The 22,173-nt window shown below is 45.4% G+C and overlaps 1 protein-coding gene and 1 long non-coding RNA gene across 2 annotated transcripts in view; one reads left to right on the plus strand and one right to left on the minus strand.

Moving 5' to 3' along the window:
* LOC129144945 (uncharacterized) overlaps nucleotides 1–22,173 on the plus strand; it is a 77,319-nt gene that overhangs the window by 13,742 nt on the left and 41,404 nt on the right. The window contains exons 2-3 of the long non-coding RNA XR_008549796.1: nucleotides 16,509–16,780; nucleotides 16,939–17,045. This is a non-coding gene — a long non-coding RNA (uncharacterized LOC129144945). The remainder of the gene's footprint in view (nucleotides 1–16,508; nucleotides 16,781–16,938; nucleotides 17,046–22,173) is intronic.
* On the minus strand, nucleotides 18,799–20,128 carry NKX2-8 (NK2 homeobox 8). The gene is made up of 2 exons (XM_037501954.1): nucleotides 19,978–20,128; nucleotides 18,799–19,334 (listed from the first exon to the last, which is right to left on the minus strand). Exons 1-2 carry the CDS (start codon nucleotides 20,126–20,128, stop codon nucleotides 18,799–18,801), a joined length of 687 nt encoding a protein of 228 aa, XP_037357851.1.

Here is a 22,173-nt window from a genome sequence, read left to right on the forward strand (position 1 = left end):
TCCTGGGTATGAGCTCCCTCCCTGAAGGTTGCTCCCAACTGGAACCTTCTCTCTCCATCCCCTGCCTCCCTATTCCCAGCCTACACAAAACATCAGCAACAAAAGGTCAGGACAGGCTGTAAAACTGTTCTGGCTGGGACAGATGCTGTGTTAGTGGAGAGAGTGTTTGTGGAGTAGAGAGCCACAGTGCAGAGAAGGGTAATACAGAGCAATAAACAGCTGCAGCTGGCACTTTACACACAGAGCACCCTACACACACACACACACACACACACACACACACACACACACACACAGAGAGAGAGAGAGAGAGAGAGAGAGAGAGAGAGAGAGAGAGAGAGAGAGAGATAAATAATAGCACCATAGAATCTCAGATTTAAAAACACTTTACCAATTTGTTTTTTAACCCAACTATCCAAATGCACAAGCCTTTAACTCTTAGCAAGTCCTTGCTTAACTTATATTCACTGCCTATCTTGAAATCCTTTAGTTGTAGCTCTGGCTGGTGCTGGTGACTTTGATATTTATAGTCAGTTGTATCTTTCCTAAGTTCTGACTTATAATACATATTGAGGAAAACCCTCAGTTCCTGCCCCCACTCTTGGTGATCATCCCCCATTCCCAGCTGTCCCTGATGTGCAGAGAACACTCGAACCAGGATGGCTGCTTTTCTGATGATGGTATCGATGTTAGCAGTGATTTTCGTTCTTTTTTCACAACTTTTGAAAACGTATCCTTGAAGTGGAAAAAATAATGCTGCTGACAAAACTCTAAATAAGAAAAATCAAACTGTGTAGGGTCCCCTACTTGCAAAAGAAACTTGTAGAGGAAGAAAAACATGTTCAGTTACTTAATGCTTGAAGTTGCTTTGGAAAGTGGCCTAGCATACCCTCTTCTCTTGAATCAGAGATGCTTTTAGACAAAACTAGGCATAAATTGATAGCTAGTGTGTGGGGGTGGGGGAAGGGGAGTGAGTGGAGAGAGGAGAGAAGAGTGAATTGAGTCTTTTAATCACTCACTTTCCCTGCTGTGCCTAACCTTATATATCCTACTACAGTTTCAGCCCAGTTCCTCTAGGCCTGACCTCAGTTAAAATGAAAAACTACTCATCACACTGACACCTTCTTTCCCATCTCTTTTTCTTTTGTAGGTTTTTGAATAACTTCTTTTCCTATAGAAACATTTCTTTAGGTTTTTGGAGAATTTATTCTCCAATCTTTTATAAAATGGAGAAAAAATGGAGATGGAATTGTCATTACCTCTATCTAATGTTGAATTTAAGGAGGAATATCATGAGGTTTACAAAGTTTTACAATTCTTATTAATTCTTAACAACAACAGATTTTTTATGACTCATCTTCTGTGAAATGTAGCCACCCCTTTCCTCATTTTAAACTAGTTTAAGATCAGAGCACTCACACTATCAGATTAACTTATTTGGGCATAAAGAACCAAATGACCCAGAATAAACTAACTGAGAAGAAATTTCCCAAGAAAATACTATATTCTCTTCCCCTAGAGATAGAGTTGGTTCTAATTTAGGGTCATGTAAATGGCCTTCCCCACCCAACTCAATCTATTATTTTCAGTAGAAAAAGTGCCAAAAATCGGAAGCTTCTGTTCCTAGAGCTTCATTCACAAACATTTTAGATGTATTTCTGAGACTGTCTTGTGGCAAGCATAGTGCAAGGTGTCAGCAACACAGAGGTGAACACAATTTACATGATCCCTGTCTTCATGGCGAGTGAAATAAGTAAGCAGACAATTACAGAAGTGTGGTTAGAGTTGTGATGGAAGCAGAATGCTGCTGACATGGACTGGCAAACAGAAAAACCTCTTAGGAGAATATGTCTGCATCAAGCAAGGTCTGAAGGGTCCTTTGAAATAGGACGAAAGGGAACAAGTGTGAAGATCAAGAAATTAAAAGCTTGGGCCTCCCGGGTGGCGCAGCGGTTGAGCGCTGGGTTGCGAAGCTGCCCGCAGCCTTAGCATGCCAGTTGGATCCCCAGCCACAGGGCGAGGGTCCCACATGGCACGCAGACCTCTCCTGCAGCCAGCTGCTCCCCTCAGCAGTGTACTTTGGTCCTTCTGCCTGCTCTGCTCCCTGCTCTGGCTCTGATGAATTCTCTCACCCTCCCGCACTTCTGACTGTACCCACTGCTTGAATAAATAAATAAATCTTTAAAAAAAAAATAAAAGCTTGGGCCTCCCCGGTGGCGCAGCGGTTGAGCGCTGGGCTGCGAAGCTGCCCGCGGCCTCTGCGGCGCCGGTTTGATCCCCGGCCACCAGAGGAGGGTCCCACATGGCGCGCAGACCTCTCCTGCCGCCCCCTGCTCCCCTCAGCAGTGTACTTCGGTCCTTCTGCCTGCTCTGCTCCCCGCTCTGGCTCTGGTGAATTCTCTCACCCTCCCGCGCTTCTGACTGTACCCAGTGCATGTATAAACAAAACAAACAAACAAATAAATAAATAAAAACATGCCTCTATAAAAAAAAATTAAAAGCGTGATGTCTTTAAAGAACTGTGGAAAAATCAGTATAAATGACTGTGTGTGTGTGTGTCTGCACGCGCGTGTGTGCGCAGAGCACTGGAAGAGAGGAGTGAGTCAAGCGAGAGAAGAGACCAAATAATAGCTATATCCCATCTTTGGAAGTTTGGACTTGATGATGGGAGTTCATGTAGCTGCTGTAGGGTGTTAAGCAGACGAGCATCTTGGTCAGACATATATTCCAGGAACGTTGATGTGACTATACAGTGGAGAAGGAGAGTAAAACTGGAAGTAGGGAGGAGCCTGCAGTGTCCTGGCTCTGAGCTGGGTCTCTTGACCAGTGTCCAGGAATCATCTTATTTCCCTTCTCATTGTATCTTCCCTGATGAAGATAAATCCCTGCATGGTGGGTGATTTGTTTTTGTTGTATATTAATCATTTTTTTTAATTTTATGATGCTATCAAATCTTGGAGCCTTGTAGACAGAGGAGGGACTGACTCTCCCAGGACTAGCTAATCCCTAGAGATAGCAAACAACTTTCCTGCAAGCAAGCCTTCTATAGCAAGCCAACCAATCCAGAGTCCATACTCTAAACCCTCTCCTCTGGCTTCTGCACCCCAGGAGGTAATATCCCTCTGTCCTAAGTACCCCAGGGCCAAGTATGGAACCAAAGGGACTAGCCCTATAGCCCATGGAAATTTTTCGAACTACCCAGTTACATGCCTGATCAGTTGCTTACCTTGCCTTGATCATTCCTTTCCACAAACCATGCTTCCCCTCACTCCTTTTGCCTCCTGACTGGCTGTGGTCCTTTTCTAAGGGCACTTTTCTAGTACCCTGTGTGGTATGGCATGCCTCCTCCCTCTTGGGCACAGTGCATTACACAATTATCTTTTCAGTGTCAATTGTCTCCTGATCTGTCATCCTCAGCCATACCTGAATATAAAAACAAAACCGCAGGTACATCTTAAAACAAGTTTCATTTCATGTATGTGAGTCTCACACTAAGGAGATCTTGGGAATCTAAGACTAATTTTCTTTAGATCCAAAGAGTTTTACAGTTTTATCTGTGACTCTTACAAATTGCTCTACTTATAACACCTACTGTAGTCTTCAGAGTTTTGGAAGAAAGTTTATAGTCTCTTGTCAATCTCAGATTCAAATAGTATTAGATTTAGCAATCTAGAGATAATTGGTGGCATTGATGCAAAGAATTTCACTAGAATGGTAGGAAAAAAATTGACTAGAATAAGCTTACAGGAGACTGGAGATTTCTTTTTTGACCATGAAGTATTAGCACCAAGAAGAATTATCCTTCAACTATATGCAGTCATAGGATTTTATAAAATAGATGATACAACGGTGGTCCAGCAGAGGAATATGATCACTGAGAGAAGGGAAACAAGTGAGATGTACTTTAGAGTTTCCTAGCTTCCTGTTTAGAGCCAATTTTCAGATCGTAGAGCAGGGAAGGGAAATCCAAAGAACCTGAGTTCCATCCCAGCCAGGGAGCTACCCTCCTGGCACAGCAGACCTCTCCTGCCTCGCCCACTGCTCCCCTTGGCAGTGTCTTCGGTCCACCTGCTTGTTCTGTTCCCCACTCTGTCTCTGGTGAATTCTTTCACCCTCCCATGCCTCTGGCCTGTACCCCAGTTCTTGTATAAATAAATAACTCTTTTAAAAAAATCTTAAAAAGGGCGGAGCAACATGGCGGCGAGGAGACGCTGCGAGTAAGATCTCCCATTAAAAAAAGTGAATAGGGAGGAAAAGCGGCAGGTCCCAGTGAGAACTGGGACACGGAAGATAAACGGGTGACTCCAGCAAACTGCCCAAAGAAGAAAGTTGCCATAAAAGAGGACCAGAAGGGAGGGAAGCGCAGAACCCTGCTCCCCTCCCCCGCCCACAGAGGCGGCACTCTCCGACCGGCAGAGGGGAGGAAACAACAAACCAAAACGGCCAACAAGAAAAACGGACGCAGCAAGCGGGACTGTGAGTGGAAAGGAACTATTGCAGCCACCACACCCCGTGAACGGGAGCTGTGGAGAACCCTGCAGGATCCGCTGCGGCGGTGAGCGAACGGCTCCGGGCGCCATTAGAGAAGAACAAAGACCCCGGGAGACGCGCACACAGCCCGGGCTGCCGGTAAGCTGGCGCGGATAGCGGCGCGCTCGGCGCGCTTGAAAAGCAAGTGCAGACCAGGATCACGGCTGCCCAGGTCCCCGCGCCTGCGACCTAGGCTTGGGAGACGACCTAGGCTTGCGGGGAGGCTCGGAGGTCCTCACTGAGGTGAAGGTCCCTCCCTGAGTGAGCAGGAACCAGGCGCCCAGGCACGGGAGCGGTGCAAAAGGCGCCCTTCCCGCGCCACTGAACTGGGCTACAGCCCGCGTCCTGGAACTGAGGGCTTTGGAACTGAGACCCGGGGCACGAAATTAGGGGCATGGGTTCCCCACGACGGTGGGGCACAAGGCAGACACAGCACCCCAAAGCCGTTGAGGTGTACCCTACCATCCCCGCTTTGCTCCCTGTCCCACGGCGTGGAAAATCAGTTCCCCAAGGGCTCTAGGAGAGATCTTTGGCGCCACCTAGCGACTTGTAGACAGCACAGGCTCCTGAAGGAACTAGTGGCCAGCTGGGGAGTTAGCCCACACCCGGCCCCTTCCGAACAAGTAGTCTGAGCCCACAGGGAGAGCGAGCACCCACAGCCAGGGCAGACCAGGCACGCAGAAGAGTGTGCCTGACACCGGACGCGCAGGGAGTGTGTCCCACATCACCATTTTAGAACAGGGACATTTCTTCAGTAAAGACTACCTGCAGAAGGCTTCCTCAGGAGCCAGAGGTGAGCGGGGGAAGTTCGCCCACGCCAGACCCCCTCTGGCCTGCAGTCCAAGCCCAGAGGGGGAGCAGGAACCCACCGCCGGGGCAGACCAGGCGCACAGGGGAGTGTGTCCCCACATCGACATTTTAGGACAGGGACCTTTCTCCAATAAAGACTGCTTGAAACTGACAGATGACTCCAGGAGGAACCAGAGGGGAGAAGAGAAGCCCACCCAAGATGCCGGCCAGTCCCAACAACACAGTGTCCCAACGCATACGGCAAATTAGAAAACAGACAGTAGGGAGGAGAAGAACCACACGCAACCTAGCAACTCTCCAGAGAAAAAGCACACCACAAAAGAAAACCAGCCCCCAGATTGCAACGACAGTAACTTGGAAGAACTTCTGAGCCTTCCAGAAAGAGAATTTAAAATTGCCGTGATTAAAAAACTGACAGAAGTCATAAAGGAAAACAATGATAAGGGAAAAATAATCAACGATCAGAAGAATGAAATTGAGTCCCTAAAGAGGGAAGTAAAAGAAATGCAGGAGATCAAAGAATTAGTGGAAGAACTAAAGAATTCTGGGAAAAGCAATGAAAGCAGAATTGATGAAATGGAAGAACGAATAAGTGCTCTTGAAGACACAGAAATAAAAAGAACCAAAACAGAAAAGGAAAGAGAAGTACGAAGGAAAAAGAATGAAGAAAGACTTCGGGAACTATCTGACTCCATGAGGAAAGGAAATATAAGAGTTATAGGAATACCAGAAGGAGAGGAGAGAGAAGTAGGAACAGAGAAAATATTCAAAGAGATAATTGAAGAGAACTTCCCAAATGTGAAGAAGGAGCTGAAAATTGATATACAAGAAGCAAGAAGAACACCAAACTTCCACGACGAAAGAAAAAATACAGCAAGACACATAATAGTAAAGCTCCCAAGAATCCAGGACAAGGAAAAAATAATGAAGCTGGCAAGAGGGAAGAAACAGATAACATTCAAAGGAAAGCCAATCAGGCTGACATCAGACTTCTCCGAAGAAACACTATGGGCAAGGAGAGAGTGGAGGGACATAGTCAACAGACTCCAAGAAAACAGATGCCAACCAAGAATACTCTATCCCGCAAAGCTCTCCTTCCTCTTTGAAGAAAGAATATGGACCTTCCCAGACAAACAGAAACTCCGGAATTTCATTGCAACTAAACCCCCACTCCAAAAAATACTACAAGGAGTCCTAAAGCCAGAACCTCAGAGGGATGAATAACAATGAAAGAAGGCCAAAAAAAAAAAAAAGTTATAAAAGAATAAATAAATAAAATCAAAGGAAAGACAAACACAATGGCAAATACAGATGTTAACATATCAATATTAACTCTAAATGTAAATGGACTAAACTCTTCAATAAAAAGACACAGAGTTGCAGCCTGGATTAAGAAACAAAACCCAACATTTTGCTGTCTCCAGGAAACACATTTAGCTACAAAAGATAAAAATAGGCTCAAAGTCAAAGGATGGAAAACAATCCTACAAGCAAATGGGCCAAAAAAGAAAGCAGGAACAGCTATACTTATATCAGATAAAACAGATTTCAAACTCAAAAAGATAAAAAGAGACCCCAATGGTCACTACATTATGATCAAGGGGACAATACTTCAAGAAGAAATAACACTCATTAACATATACTCACCAAACGAAGGAGCACCAAAATATATCAGACAACTGTTGTCTTCTCTGAAAACAGACATCAGAGAAAACACATACGTAGTGGGAGACTTCAACACACCACTATCAACAATGGATAGATCAACAAGACAAAAAATAAGTAAAGAAACCAAAGCTCTAAATAAGGACCTAGAGCAATTGGGCTTAACAGACATCTATAGAACACTAAACCCCAAAAAAACGGAGTACACATTTTTCTCAAGCGCACACGGATCATTCTCCAGGATCGATCACATACTGGGGCACAAGACAAACATCAACAGATACACCAAGATTGAAATCATACCAACCATCTTTTCTGACCATGAAGGCATCAAACTAGAACTAAACCATAAAAAGAAGGCAAGGAACTTTCCTACCACATGGAGATTAAAAACCACACTACTGGAAGACCACTGGACTAATGAGGAGATCAAAGAAGAAATTAAAAAATTTTTTGAATTGAACGACAAGGAGGACACCAATATCCTAAATGTATGGGATGCAGCAAAAGCAGTAATAAGAGGAAAATATATAGCAATAGAAGCTCACATCAAGAAACAAGAAAGAACTCAAAGAAACAACCTAATCTCGAAGCTCAAAGATCTAGAAAAAGAACAACAAAAAAACCCCAAAACCAGTAGAAGAAAAGAAATAATAAAAACCAAAGCAGAAATAAATGAAATTGAAACTAAAAAAACAATCCAAAAGATCAATGAAACCAAGAGCTGGTTCTTTGAAAAAATCAATAAAATAGACAAACCCCTAGCCAGGCTCACAAAGGAAAAAAGGGAGAAAGCACAAATAAACAGGATCATCAATGAAAGAGGAGAAATCACAACGGACACAGCAGAAATCAAAAGAATAATCAGTAACTACTATGAACAGTTATATGGAAATAAGTTTAATAATCTAGAGGAGATGGACAAATTCCTACAACTCTACAATCACCCAAAGCTAGATAAAGAAGAAATAGAACACCTAAACAGACCAATTACAATTAGCGAAATTGAAATGGTAATCAAAAACCTCCCCAAAAACAAAAGCCCAGGACCTGATGGATTTACAAATGAATTCTACCAAACATTCAGAGACGAATTAGTGCCTATCCTTCACAAACTCTTCCAAAAAATTGAGAAGGAAGGGACAATACCAAACACGTTCTATGAAGCCAACATTACACTAATACCAAAACCGAACAAGGACAACACTAAAAAGGAAAACTACAGGCCAATCTCCCTAATGAACACTGATGCAAAAATCCTCAATAAAATTTTAGCCATCAGAATCCAACAATGTATCCATAAGATAATTCACCACGACCAAGTAGGATTCATTCCAGGGGCACAAGGATGGTTTAACATCCGAAAATCAATCAACGTTATCCAACACATCAACAAAAAGAAATATAAAAACCATATGATAATATCAATAGATGCTGAGAAAGCTTTCGACAAAGTGCAACACCCATTCATGATAAAATCCCTTGAAATTCTTGGGATACAAGGAACATACCTCAACATCATAAAGGCCATCTATGACAAGCCAACAGCCAGCATCATTCTCAATGGTGAAAAGCTGAAAGCAATTCCATTAAGATCTGGAACAAGACAAGGATGTCCACTCTCACCACTGCTTTTCAATATAATACTGGAAGTCCTAGCCAGGGCAATAAGACAAGAGAAAGACATCCAAGGAATCCAAATAGGAAAAGAAGAAGTCAAACTATCACTATTTGCAGACGATATGATATTATACATAGAGAACCCCAAAAACTCCACAGAAAAGCTAATTCAACTCATCAATCAGTTCAGTAAAGTGGCAGGATACAAAATCAACATGCAAAAGTCAGTAGCCTTCCTATACACAAACAATAAATCTGAAGAAGAAGAAATCAAAAAAACCATCCCTTTTGTTATTGAAACAAAAAAAATCAAATATTTGGGAATAAATCTAACAAAAGAGATAAAGGACCTATACAAAGAAAACTATAAAACACTGTTAAAAGAAATAGAAGAAGACACAAAGAAATGGAGAGACATCCCCTGCTCGTGGATTGGAAGAATAAACATTATTAAAATGGCCATCCTTCCAAAAGCAATATACAGATTCAATGCTATTCCAATCAAAATTTCAATGTCATTCTTCAAAGAAATAGAACAATTATTGATGAAATTCATATGGAATCACAAAAAACCCCGAATAGCCAAAGCTCTCCTGAAAAAAAAAGAAGGGAATGGAGGCATTACACTCCCAGACTTCAAACTATACTACAAAGCCATAATCATCAAAACTGCATGGTATTGGAACAAGAACAGACATACAGACCAATGGAATCGAATAGAAAATCCAGAAATAAATCCACAGATTTATGGTCAACTAATCTTTGACAAAGGAGCAAAGACTATGCATTGGAGCAAAGAAAGTTTGTTCAATAAATGGTGCTGGGAAAACTGGGTCGCTACATGCAAAAGAATGAAGCTTGACCACTACCTCACACCATACACAAAAATCAACTCAAAATGGATTAAAGAACTAGACATAAGACCTGAAACCATAAAATATATAGAAGGAAATATAGGCGAAACACTACGTGATCTGCACATCAAAGACATCTTTACAGACACATCACCCAAAGCAGTGATAGTGAAGGCAAAGATAAACAGCTGGGACTACATCAAATTAAAGAGCTTCTGCACAGCAAAAGAGACAATAACAAAAACAAAGAGAAACCCCACCAACTGGGAGAACATTTTTGCACCCAACACTAATGATAAAGGATTGATCACAAAAATCTGCAAAGAGCTGATGAGACTCAGCAACAACAAAGAAAATAATCCAGTCAAAAAATGGGCAGAAGAGCTAAAAAGAAACTTCTCTGAAGAGGAAATGCAAATGGCCAACAGGCATATGAAAAAATGTTCAACATCACTTGCCATCAGGGAAATGCAAATCAAAACTACCATGAGATACCATCTTACACCAGTGAGAATGGCACATATTAAAAAAACTAGCAACAACAAATGCTGGCGAGGGTGTGGAGAAAAAGGAACTCTTCTGCACTGTTGGTGGGAGTGCAAACTGGTCCAACCACTGTGGAGAGCTGTGTGGAGATTTCTGGACCTACTAAACATAGAGCTTCCATATGATCCAGCAATTCCACTCCTAGGTATTTACCCAAAGGACACAGAAACATCAATTCCAAAGAACACCTGCACCCCTATGTTTATAGCAGCACTGTTTACAATAGCTAAGCTTTGGAAACAACCCAAATGCCCAAAAATAGATGACTGGATCAAGAAGATGTGGTACATATATACCATGGAATATTACTCAGCATTCAAAAAAGATAAACACATGCAATTTGCAGCAACATGGATGGCTCTGGAAGGGATCATGCTCAGCGAAATAAGCCAAAAAGAAAAAGAAAAATACCGGATGGTCTCACTCATAGCAGGAATCTAGAAAACTTAAATAAGGGACCAGGAAAATGAATAACTATAAGAAAGTGAAAATCAAAATCAACAAAAAACTATGAACCAGAGACACTTTTAGGGGGGCGGGGGCGGGAGGGGAGGGATTGGGGTCAGAATGGGGGGGCTGCAATTGTATGGGGAATATAACAATACAATTTATAAAAATATAAAAAAAAAAATAAAAAAAAATCTTAAAAAAAAGGTCATAAGGTACCTCTTCACTCACAAGAATGACTAATATTTTAAAAGACTGATGATCCCAAATTGAAGATGTGGAACAACTAGAACTCCTAGATATTACAGAGAAAGCAAAACGATACAGCCAATTTGGTAAAAACTTTGGCAGTTTCTTTTACTGTTAAATGTATACCTATTAAAAGACCTAGCAATTGCATTTTTAAGTACTTACCCAAGGGAAATGATATTTGTCTATTAAAGACTTGTTCATGAATACTCATAGCATTTTGAATCATAATATCCAAAAAGTGGTGGGAAAGCTGGTTAACTGGTAAACAAATTGTGGTACATCAATATAGTGGAATATTACTCAGCAATTGAAAGAAGCAAAAACTGCCTGGATGCATTGCAAAGTATTACACTACATGAGAGAAGTCCTATACAAATGCTATTTTATTTCCATTTTATAAAATTACAGAAAAGGCAAAACTATAGATATGGAAAGCAGACCAGTAGTTCCCAGAGGTTAGAGGGTAGGGTAGAAGACTGACTACAAGAGGCACACGGGAACATTTTTCAGTTGATGAAAATGTTCTGTATTTTAATTGTGGTGGTTGTAACATGAATGTTTGTTTGTCAAGAACTCATCAAACTGGTGAATCTATTGTATGCAAATTCTGCCTCAATGAAGATTATACAAGAGAATGGAGAAAACTGAATGCTGTGACTATAGATAAATATTAAAGCGTTTTGCTAAGAGATGATGAGAGCTGGCAATGGAAGGAGGAACTACTGAAAATACTTTTATTTTTTTAAGATTGGGGAAGTAGCACCATATTTGTACGCCAATAGGAATGATGCTGTAGAGAGGACTATTGATAATGTAGAAGAAAGCAAACCTGCTGGATATCTTTGGAGTAGAGAGGAGAGGGACAGTTGGGAAGTCAGAGTATAGGGGAATGCTTGGTGTGAAGGCGGTAGAGTGGTGGTAGAAGTCTAGGGATTATCTCTCTTCTGTGAAGACCTCAGTTTTCACAATGAAGTAGGAACCAAAGTGTAAGACAGAGTTCTATTCTTAGGGTTAAAGGTTCATTTAAAGATAGGAGAGTCCATTTAGATTATTGTTAGATATCCTAGCTCTCGTCTTCCTCATAGGCAGTGACAAGTTATTGGCACATCTGCAGTGGTGAGCCCCTGCAGCCCCATGGACTCATTAGACGTGAAGAAGCGAGCTCACCTACCCTGGAGCCCTAATTCCCATACCTGCAAGTCAAAGTTTAGAAAAGTCTCTCAGCCTCTCTCTGTTCTCTGTAAATTAGCTGACTGAGGCATCACATAGTGACAAATAATAAGAGAAAGTTAATGTCAAACAAAAAACAAAGGTACCTTTTCACAGGGATTGAAGGCAACTAAACATTCCAAATAATTTACTCTTTACCATTCCTCTGCCTTCTCAGTCTTTACAGACATGGGTTTGGGTTAACGGAGGTTTCAGAAGTCCATTATTTACCAGAAGCTGATGAATTACAGCTTCTGGAGAAACAGTATTGCTCTGCAAGAAACCGACAGTAAGCTTCTTCCACGCCCTTTGGTCTAGCTTCACAGTCTGGTTTCCACCATGTGGATGGCAGAAATGGCTGTGGTTTCCAATGTACGATTCTCGGTTAAGGGAACAAAATGAAGCTGCAGAGAAGAAAAAACTGAAGGATATGGGGGAATTGTTCTTTCCAAACCTATATGATCGCAGTCATTTCTCTTTATGGTTATAATTTACAATTATACAAATGAGATATTTCCCCTGCACTTTTAGTAGCTTACATGAATCTCTGATTTATTATGTCACTATTAGTGAGAGACCAAGTGTCATATAAAATAATGATATGTAAGAGTATAGCTTATTTATGCATTCCTATGTTTTACATGTTATCTTACAAAGAAAATGTTCTTTTTAGAATAAGAAAAAAAAAATATCCTTCTTCCATCGGCCTGACAAATGAAATTATAAATTACAGGGGATTTTCTGTAATTTGTAGGGGATATGTTCCAACATCCTAGTGGATTCCTCAAACCACAGTTAGGATGGAAACCTAAATATACTGTTTTTCCTCAAACTGCATCCATAGCTATGATAAAGTTTAATTTATAACTTAGTCACAGTAAACACGGAACAAAAAATAATAATAAAATAGAACAATTATAACAACATGCCAAAATAAAAGTATGTGAATGTGGTCTCCCTCTCAAGGCCTTACTGTATAAAAAATTCTCAGGCCACCTTTGACCTTGGGTAGCTGAAACCATGGAAAGTGAAATCACTGATAAAGGACTAGTGTAATTTTTCTTTCTCACCAAGAGAAAAGAAGTGAAAATTTCCAAAGTTTGCTTCTGACCCACTGATAGATGCATGTATAGTGTGCTTACATCCTTAAAGGTTAGCAGGACAGTTGTGGAACTAGGTTGCTCAGTTCCTAGACATACCCAGGGTATGTGAGTACACATTTGCTTTCCTCTCAGTGACAAGTTGGGTGAAGAAAGAGAAGACTCTTGTGGTGTTTTCTGGACAACAAAATTCTGGGAGCTCTATTTTATTGTTGGCCCCTTCTGGTCCCACACCCTTTCCCACAAACTGATAAAATGATTAACCTTATTTAAGATAATATTTAATTCACAAATATGAAAAATAAGAAAATCCTATCCTATTTCTACATTTTGACTTAAGTTTGAAACATCCCCTCAGTGAATTAGGAGCACTGCTCAGCATGTAGACAGATGACTGGATCCATCAGTGTGGTCAGCAATAAAAAGTTTCCCAGAAAAGCACTTACTTCTTTACTCACCATATCAGGTTTCTTTTGTCTTTTGCTGGTGTTTTAGTGTCTTTTCCTCTGCATTTAAATTTTATTGTGAAATGGTTTTCTTGCCATTGCACTGATGCTTATCTGACTGTGTCAGACCCTGACATGTTATGATTCAGGGTTGCTTCTAGTTGAGACTTTACCTCCCAAGACGTAATTTAAACCTTAGCTGTTAAGTTCTTTAGGCTGGAAGAGTTGCTGCTTAAGACGCTACCCTTCAGCAAAGCTGGAGGAGGAAGGTATAACAGATAGCTCAGGTGAGAGACTCAAGGACCCTTTTTCATGGATAGTTTGGTACTTTTATCTCCAGTTTAATTTGCAAAGAGCCTCCACTCCCCTTCCTTCTGAATTCTGACAAGTATGCTATCTGACCCCAGGAGTGGAGAAAGGGAAAGAAAGAGGGGGTGGGGGAGATGGGGAGAGGGGAAGAGAGAGAGAGAGAGAGAAACAGTTGGTACTGGGAAGAGAGAAAAGGGACAGTTCAATTGAGACCTCTTAGCTGGGGAAAACCTGTTGACTCAAAGGACCACCCAGCAAGAATGCAGGAGGAAATTAAGCATGACCAAGGTCCCCTCAGATGTTTGCTCCATAATACCCTACTCATAGAAACTATAGTTAAACTATAGCACCTTTTGAAATTACATGACCTCAATTAAGACCTAGAGATTTTTATTGGTCCATAAAGCAGGGTATTGAAGAGAAAATTATATTTCTAAAATGATATTCTCTGTATAAATTTAAAAGTTCTTCACTGCACATGACTGCAAAAAATGAGAACACCTGTGCTTGAAAATTTAGGGTACATGTGAAAAGGAGTTGGGGTGGGATTAAAACTTATGATTATTTAATAGTCTAGTCAATTCTTCCTGGTTCTATCACAAATGTATGGATCAGCATTGAAGGGGAACATTGTTCATTCCTTTTGGGAGCTTCGAGGCTAAATAACATGAATGGTGGTACACAGGAGAAGGGAATGTCTTATTCCTTTAGTTATTAGTCTAGAGAGTATCTGGAGGGGAATTAGCAGGTGCAGAATTGGAATTCTGAAAATGAATAAGGTAACATTTAGTAAATCTCCCTCCTACAAGGTTAGTAAAAATGATGAGTGACCTGGGGGGAAACAATTTTGCATGCAGGTTTTGAGTACTAAAGGGTGCAATCACATTCAAGGACAAGATGATGCTTTGGGGTAGGGACAATACTGTCCCAGCAGTCCAAAAGTCCTTTGACTATCCTTCATTGTTACAGATAACCCACCTAAGCAGGCTAAATGAAATATCCAGAGTAGAAAATATGGTTAACAAATTAGTTAACTGTGCCCAAACTTTAACTATTCTGCCTGGGCATTTTATTCCTAAGCCTAAAATGCTTTAAAGGTAGTGAAGTGTGTGAATGTGTGTGTGTGTGTATAGTGGTGGTGGTGGTGGTGGTGGTGGTCAAGAGACAAACTGTCAACAGGCAAAAGAATAACAAACATCTAAACACCATTGTTAGAAGGGATGGTATAGGTTAACCCAGACTCAAATAACTTCCTTCTAGCCCATCAGTAGCACATTATCTAAGATTCTAAAGTGCTAAATTGGTCAGATAAGAGATGTGCTAAGATATAAGATCTCTTGAACAATGAGGAAAGAAAATTGAAGTGAAAATTGCAATCTCCACCCACAAGAGTCTTAAGTGAGATGAAGTGAAAATGTTTACAATGGAAGAAGAGAGAAAATGTGAAGAGGATGATATTTCATAATAAAGATAACACTGGAGACCTAGGAAGGAAACAGATGACTGGAGAAAGGGCTCGGGAAGTCAGTCACAAACCTCAAGGCAACTAGGCCTAGGAGCGGGAAAAACTAAGAGGAGTTTCTCAGAGCCTGTAGCAGCGCTACCAAATGAACACTAAGTAGGCAACTGGTGTTGACTCAGTAGTAACAGATGTTTTTCTGAAAGAAGAATGGTGGGGAATGATAGTCACAGGAAAATATTGTGACCTGCAGACAAGGGCTGTGTTTCATTGACAGCTGGACAAGGAGACACACAGAGGCTGTGTGTGTATCTAAAAGCTGGAGGTTTGATTGATGGGGAGGTGGGGGCAGGGTGAGGGAGGAAAAAGGAGGAAGGGAGGAGACTGAAACATGGTAAAAAACATGTCTCTTGGAGAAGCATCTGTAAGGTAACGAGGCACATCAACTGGGAGAAATAAAACATAAAGAATGGGTAATAATTCCCACCATGTCATTACAGGTGCGATCTGGAGATCAGACTGCTTGGGTTAAGGTCCTCTCTGTCACTTACTAGGTTTGTGACCCTGGACAAGTTGCTTATAACCTCCTTGGCCTCTGGTTCCTCATCTGCAAAGTGGGAACAGTAGAGACATCTCAGGGGATTGTTGTGAAGATTGAAAAAAATTATATGAAAAAAATAATTTAGAATACTGCCTGGTACACAAAAAAGATCAAGAAATATTAGTAAACACTATGACAACATGTGATCAGCTTCTGTAAGTGGCTCTGACCTGTGTAGGGTGCTTTTGACTTGTTCTCTCATCCTTCCAGACTACCTGAAAGACTAGTTCTTGCCAAGGGGTAGTGTGTATATTGCTGCCACATCAAAATCCATCGTGGCATTCTCTCAAGCTTACAAATGCTTTGAACAAGTCACTTACTTTCAAACATTGAGCCTCAGTTCCTTATCTGTAAAATGGGGGGGAGGTAATCACATATACCTGCATAAGGTTTCTGTGATATCAACTATGAAAGCACCTAGTACAAAACCTGGAACATCGTTTCAATGCTATGAATTTGCTATGAATCTACCTCGTGATGTTGGTGATGGGTGACAGTTTGAAGTATTAGGGAAGAACATTTTAAGTATCCTCACAGCTGCTGGTAGAGAGGTCTTGGGTTTAACCTTTCTTGTCAGAACCAAAAAATAATTGATTTTATATAAACATCAAACCCTTATAAATGTAAATTTATAAGGAAATTGGCTTTTATCTTTTCCAGCTCATCACATGTGTAAACAGAAAAAAATGACAGCCTGAGTCTCCAAAGTGGATCAGAGGTGATGGAGTACACTTTTAAGTCTCCCCTGCAGCCTTTCTCCTCTAAAGGAAGGGGCCTGAAAAGAAAAAGCAGCAAAAGGAAGCAGGTAACAGTTTATATAGTGTGGTTCCCGATGTTAGTGTCATAGTGAACTTGTGCCTCTTCCTTTCCAGAAAAGGTTGGTGTGCTGGGAGGTCTCCTGCTTAAGCGCTGATCACAGCACTGGGAAGCAGGTAAATGGCCTTTGTTATTGTAAGATTTCTGGATGAATTTGGTTGAGATCCTGTGGACCTTATATATCGAAGGGTCTCTCCACTTAGTAAAAAAACCTGAACTGGTGGTGATTTCTTTTGCACTTTCTCCCCAAGAATATTCATGTCTTTGTCACCAGTAGCAGCAAACAAGCTATGAATCTTTACTTTCATTCTTGGAGAAAACCACCCCTTTATGGAGGAAGAACAGGGAAGAGCCAAGCACCCAGCCAGCTGACTATAGGGGGTAAGTCCCTGTTCTTCCTCAGAAATCCTTTCCTCCTTTTCTTTCCCATCTGCTCTGCCAGGGCTAACTGGGAAGCCACCAGGCAGTTTCCAATATATGTCTTACAATGTCATGGCTCCCTCCCCAGCAATCATTTATTAGAAAGAGGTTTTATGATACAAATTTGATAATCTCCCATCACACTGGCACTGTTATAATTGAAGTTGTAAGCCCATAAAATTCAAACCCTTTGTCTTCCTGAAGGCCACAAGGTTTAAAAAGATACCATTGTCCTCACTAACACCCACTACATTGTCACCAGGGACTGATTAAACAGAGTCCTGAATCGAAACAGTGCGGATTTTGTCTAGGTCCTTTTCAGGCCTGACAATGCCCTTTTCAGTTCCCAAGACAAAAGGAGGTTTAAGGATAGAGATTCTTCTTAGATAACCGCATCCATATGGAAGGCAAGGTGGCCAGCAGCTGAGACCCAAATACCCCACTCCCTTCCCCCTCCTCCCTCTCTCCCAAAATCCCAGGTGATAACACTGCATCCTCCTCCTCACAGACGTCCTGGATCCCTTGCTGTATCTAATGCCCCAAATTGCTCTCCTCAAGCTCTTGTCCCTGCAGTAGGCGCTAGGGAGATCATTACTCTGGGAGAGAGTGACTGCCTCTCCCAGGCACAGAGGCCTGCCCCCAGGCTCAAAGCAGTTAGGGCCTGCAGGGGTGAAAACTAGATCCTAGAACTTAGAGTGCACTGGGACTGTGGGTGAAATGAGACCAATCAGCAGATCCCACACCTATGTCAAGCCACCAGTGCTCTCCAAAGCATCCTCCCTTAGCTGCAAGCCCTGAAGTGGGTCATTCCCCATCAGTCTTTGATTTCTTCACTGAGCCACCCCCTCCTCACCCAGACCAGGTGTCACACCAACAAGAGGTAGGAAATCACAGCCACCAAGGCACTCGCAGACTGAACTGGTGGTTACAAGTTCTCCGAGGGGTGCACTTCCGGTTCCAAGCCCTCTGCAGCTGAACTCCGCAAACACCCGGTTGATAGCCAGGCCTGGGCCACAGAGAGTGCGGTGCATTTGCCCGGGGCCGAGGACCGGTTTCCAGAGAACCCTTAAGAGAAACTGATTATGTTCTGCCAACTAGGTTGATTTCTGGTGTTTGAAAGGCCAGCAGCGCTTGGAACCCTAGGTGCCTCCAAGTCATTTCAGGGCCTGAGCTGCCTCTTGCTGATGGGGACCCCAAAGGTGGCCTCTGCTTCCTCCCCGTACCTTGCTCTGCCCGCCCCTCCACCCCTGCCCCTAGTATCATCCTAAAACCTTGTGGGGGCAGGGATCACCTGGGGTGGGTTTTAGCCAGTGAAGAAGTGACAGGGCATCCCTGACTCAGAACTGCCCTCCGGAAAGCACAGGTCCCAACTACACTCCCGGCAAGCACGCAAGAAGACCCAACCCTATGCATTTTATTCTGCACCACACTGAGAAAAAATATTCTATTTCTTTTAAAATAAATGGCTTCCCATACAAATAGCTATTTAAAAATATACAAATAAGGTCCAGGCAATAAAGTCTAGCTCTGGGGCCGGTGGGCGAGGGAAGAGGCGAGGGGGATCTTGGCGAAGCTCCCTGCGCGAATGCTGGTCAGGGCGGTGGCGCTGAAGGAGGCGGTGCCCACTGGGAGGTGGTGCCCGGGGAGCGCTCCAGGTCTCGGGCTCCGGCTCCAAGTCCGGGGACGCTCCAGGCGCCCGCGTCCCGCAGCTGCCTCACCAGTTCCAGGAGACCAGGGCGGGGGGCGCTAAGTGCTGGTAGGCGGGGAAGAGGCCGAGCGCCGAGCAGGGCCCGAAGGCGGCATAGCGGGGCAGAGGGCAGGCCGCGGCCCGGGGCGCGCAGCTCTTGTCCTGGGGGGCGGCCGAGCCCACCTCGCCGCAGCCGCCCCCACACGGCTGCCCGTCGCGCACCAGCACCGGCACCACTACGCGGCGCAGCCGGCCCGGCGGAGCCCGCAGCTCCGCAGCCGCGGCCAGGTCGGCGGCCCCCGGCGCGCGCGCGCGCTTCAGCTTGTAGCGATGGTTCTGGAACCAGATTTTGACCTGCGTGGGCGTGAGGCGCAGCAGGCGCGCCAGCTGCTCGCGCTCGGGCGCCGACAGGTAGCGCTGCTGCCGGAAGCGCCGCTCCAGCTCCAGCGTCTGCGCCTTGGAGAACAGCACCCGCCGCTTCTTCCTCTTCTCCGCGTCCGAGCCGGGAGACGGCCGCGGCGCCGCGTCGGGCGGGCTGGGCTCGGGGCTGCTCTCGTCCGAGGCTGGGGACGGCAAAAGCAACGCGACCCGGTGAGACGCCGGCCCCGCCGCGCGGCTCCCACTTGCGCGCGGGCGTCGAGCCTCCGGCCCGAAGGCGCCTCGCTCGCCCGCGTTTCGGGGCAAGGCCGTTTCCTTCCCGGGGCCACATCTGGACACCCCTCCCCTCCTTATTCGGGAAGCTCGTTCCACCGCAGCCCACCCACTCGCGGACCCTCGGCACCAGCCGCGGCGCCGGCAGACGAATTTACGCCAGCCGGGTCACCAACCCCGGCCACCTCCAAGTCCACAGTTGCCGAGGTTTGAAAAATAAAAAAAAAAAACATCCAGAGGAGCCAGGCTTGCCCATGCTGCCCATCCCAGACGGAGGCTGGGGGACGTGATGTTGTTTTCCGGCACTTAAGAGCGACGCCTTAAGCCGGTAACTATTCTGACCTCTAGAAATATGAGCCCAACCCCGGGCGTCAGTGCCCAGCAAGGCGCAGGGATCTGCGCTCAAGGTGTGCCGAGAGGGACGCCTGGCACAAGGGTTTGAGGAGGACGGAGCCTCCGCTTCCAAGACCGAGAGTCAGAGTTTGGGCGTCCCTGTCCCGCAGGGGTCGGGCTCTGCGCGCCCCCCTCCCCCGCCGGGGCCCCCCGCTTACTCACAGGGATAGTGGCCCCGCTCCGATTCCAGCCAGGTGGCGCAGGTCCTGGGGGCGCGAAGCTCTGGCTCCTGCCTCCGCAGGAGCTGCGCATCCTGCTCGGGTAAATCCAGGAGGCTGCGCACCGTGAAACTGAGGCGTCCGGAGGTGGCCATGGCCGAGCAGGGAAAGGAGGCGGGGGCCGGGTACACTGGGAACCCAAGGGCGGACGGGGACGCCGCGCCTACGGTCGGGCGCGAGGGGCGCACGCCATGCGCGGGCTGCCGGGATATTAGCGCGTTTACAGCCCAATCCCTGTTTATATAAACAGCCCTTCCCACCCGGGAGTTTTGAAAGCCGAGGTCTGGGTCTCCAGGGTGTTAAGTACCTGAATGAGCGCGGGACCAAAGCCCCAACGCGCCCGGAAGGTGCCACCTCCGCCCCCCGCTCCGCCCCATCCCCCGCCCCTTGGCGCCCCGTTACCTCCTAGAGGCGGCAGGAAGCAGCCCTCGGCATTAGCGATTCTGTCTGATTAGCCCAAAGTGGGGACAGATAATGGGGATTGTTACCAGTGAATAACATCTTGGGTGGCGAGCAGTAGCCACCACCCGCCCGTCCCATCCCCAGCTTCCTCCTCCTGGGCCAACCTGGGGCCTGGCCCCGCGGGAGCTCCGGGAAGGGTGGGGGCGGCACGGGTGGGTTTATGAGCACCCAGGAATTTATTCCCTGTTTGCATTATTCCTTGAGCTACTGTGCTGGAGTGTTCGTTTCCCGCAATTATCCGGAAAGCGATTTACAAGGCAACGTTAAACTTTCGAGTTCTCTTTCTGATTTTGGTACGGCCCCCTCAAAAGATTCAGAGGAGAGAAGTTTCGGGAGGGAGGAGTGGCCTGATCCCGCGGCTCTAGGTGCTTCCCCATACCCCAAACGCCCCCCCACAACTTTCTGGTTGCTGGCAGCTTCCAGGGAGCCCAATTCTGTGCCTGTTTCCCTAGACTGGTAAAAGGAGGCGGAATCTGGCCAAGCTGTTCAGGTCCGAAGTGCTGGCCTCTGTGGCCTGGTCGCTGCCGGCCGTGGACTGGGACCCAATGGCCACACTCCTCAGAGTGAGCCGGGGCCTGCTCGCTCTAGTGTGCGCGGGCTGTGTGTCTCTCAGAGCGGCCTGCAAAGTCGTTGGCGCCTTCTTGGCATCGCCGCTTGTGCGCTTAGGCTCCGTGGCCTTAATGGCAGGGCCCTGCAGTATCTGCGGAAAACCAGGTAACAGTTGCCCGGCCAGGTCTGGGAATGGATCGATGGGGAAAATTTGAACTGAGCCCGCCGAGCAGAAAAGACTCCCCCCTTGCACCCCCCCCCAATCAGGATTTCTCCAAGATCTTCTAGTCCCCGTAAAACTAGGTCCCACTCGGAAAAAAAATCAACATATAAGGCGCAGGGAGGCTCCCTTCCTGGGTACATTTTATTGGCCCATGGCTTTGGCGGCACTTCAATATAGGGCTCAGTGAGCACGCGCTCAGGGGCTGCTCCCTCCTACTGCCAGTGGTTTGGTTATTTGGTTGCTAAATTTTACTGCATCGCCTGGGGGGTAGCACCCTAAGTCTTGGCTCCACCGGAGGTGAATTCGGACTTGGTGTCCGTGCAGGAGCCGCGACCCAGTCGGCAGGGTGCACTCTCCCTGGCAGCCTCCCTATCTAGCATGCCGAAGGCGCCGGGGGCTGCCTTGCGCACTGGGTGGTCGGGCGGAGGCAACCCCAATACAGGCCAACTGCTAGGCCTGGGACAAAGGAGAAATGGAGCTCGACGTCCCGGACCTGTTGGAAGCGTTTGTTCCAGTCAAGATTTTGCATTTGTTCAGTCCGAAATAATGCGTGATTGACGCCTGCTTACAATGCGCTTTAGCGCGCCGGGATAAATCGGAGCTTGTCCCGTGTTGTCATGGTTTTCAATGGGGTTCAATGGGGTTGGGAGCACGATCGACTGCTGGCCCTCTCTCCGAGCCTGGCAGTAGATTTATTAGTTATGTCTTTTTAAATAAGATTAAATGGAAACGACTTGGCTGTTCTCTCTGAGTTTGGGAGGAAGAGGGAACATGGAGTAGAGAGGAGGTGGCAGAAATCAGAAACTTGCTGGGCACTGCCATCCCAGAACCCAAGCTCCTAGCATCCTAAAAGATGGGGCAGGTCACAGACTGACCCAGGGCCTCATGGACTTATCTCCAAATAGA

Source organism: Talpa occidentalis, unplaced genomic scaffold, assembly GCF_014898055.3.
Source record: "Talpa occidentalis isolate TD23 unplaced genomic scaffold, MPIMG_talOcc4v2.1 talOcc4.11, whole genome shotgun sequence".
NCBI classification, from domain to species: Eukaryota; Metazoa; Chordata; class Mammalia; order Eulipotyphla; family Talpidae; genus Talpa; species Talpa occidentalis.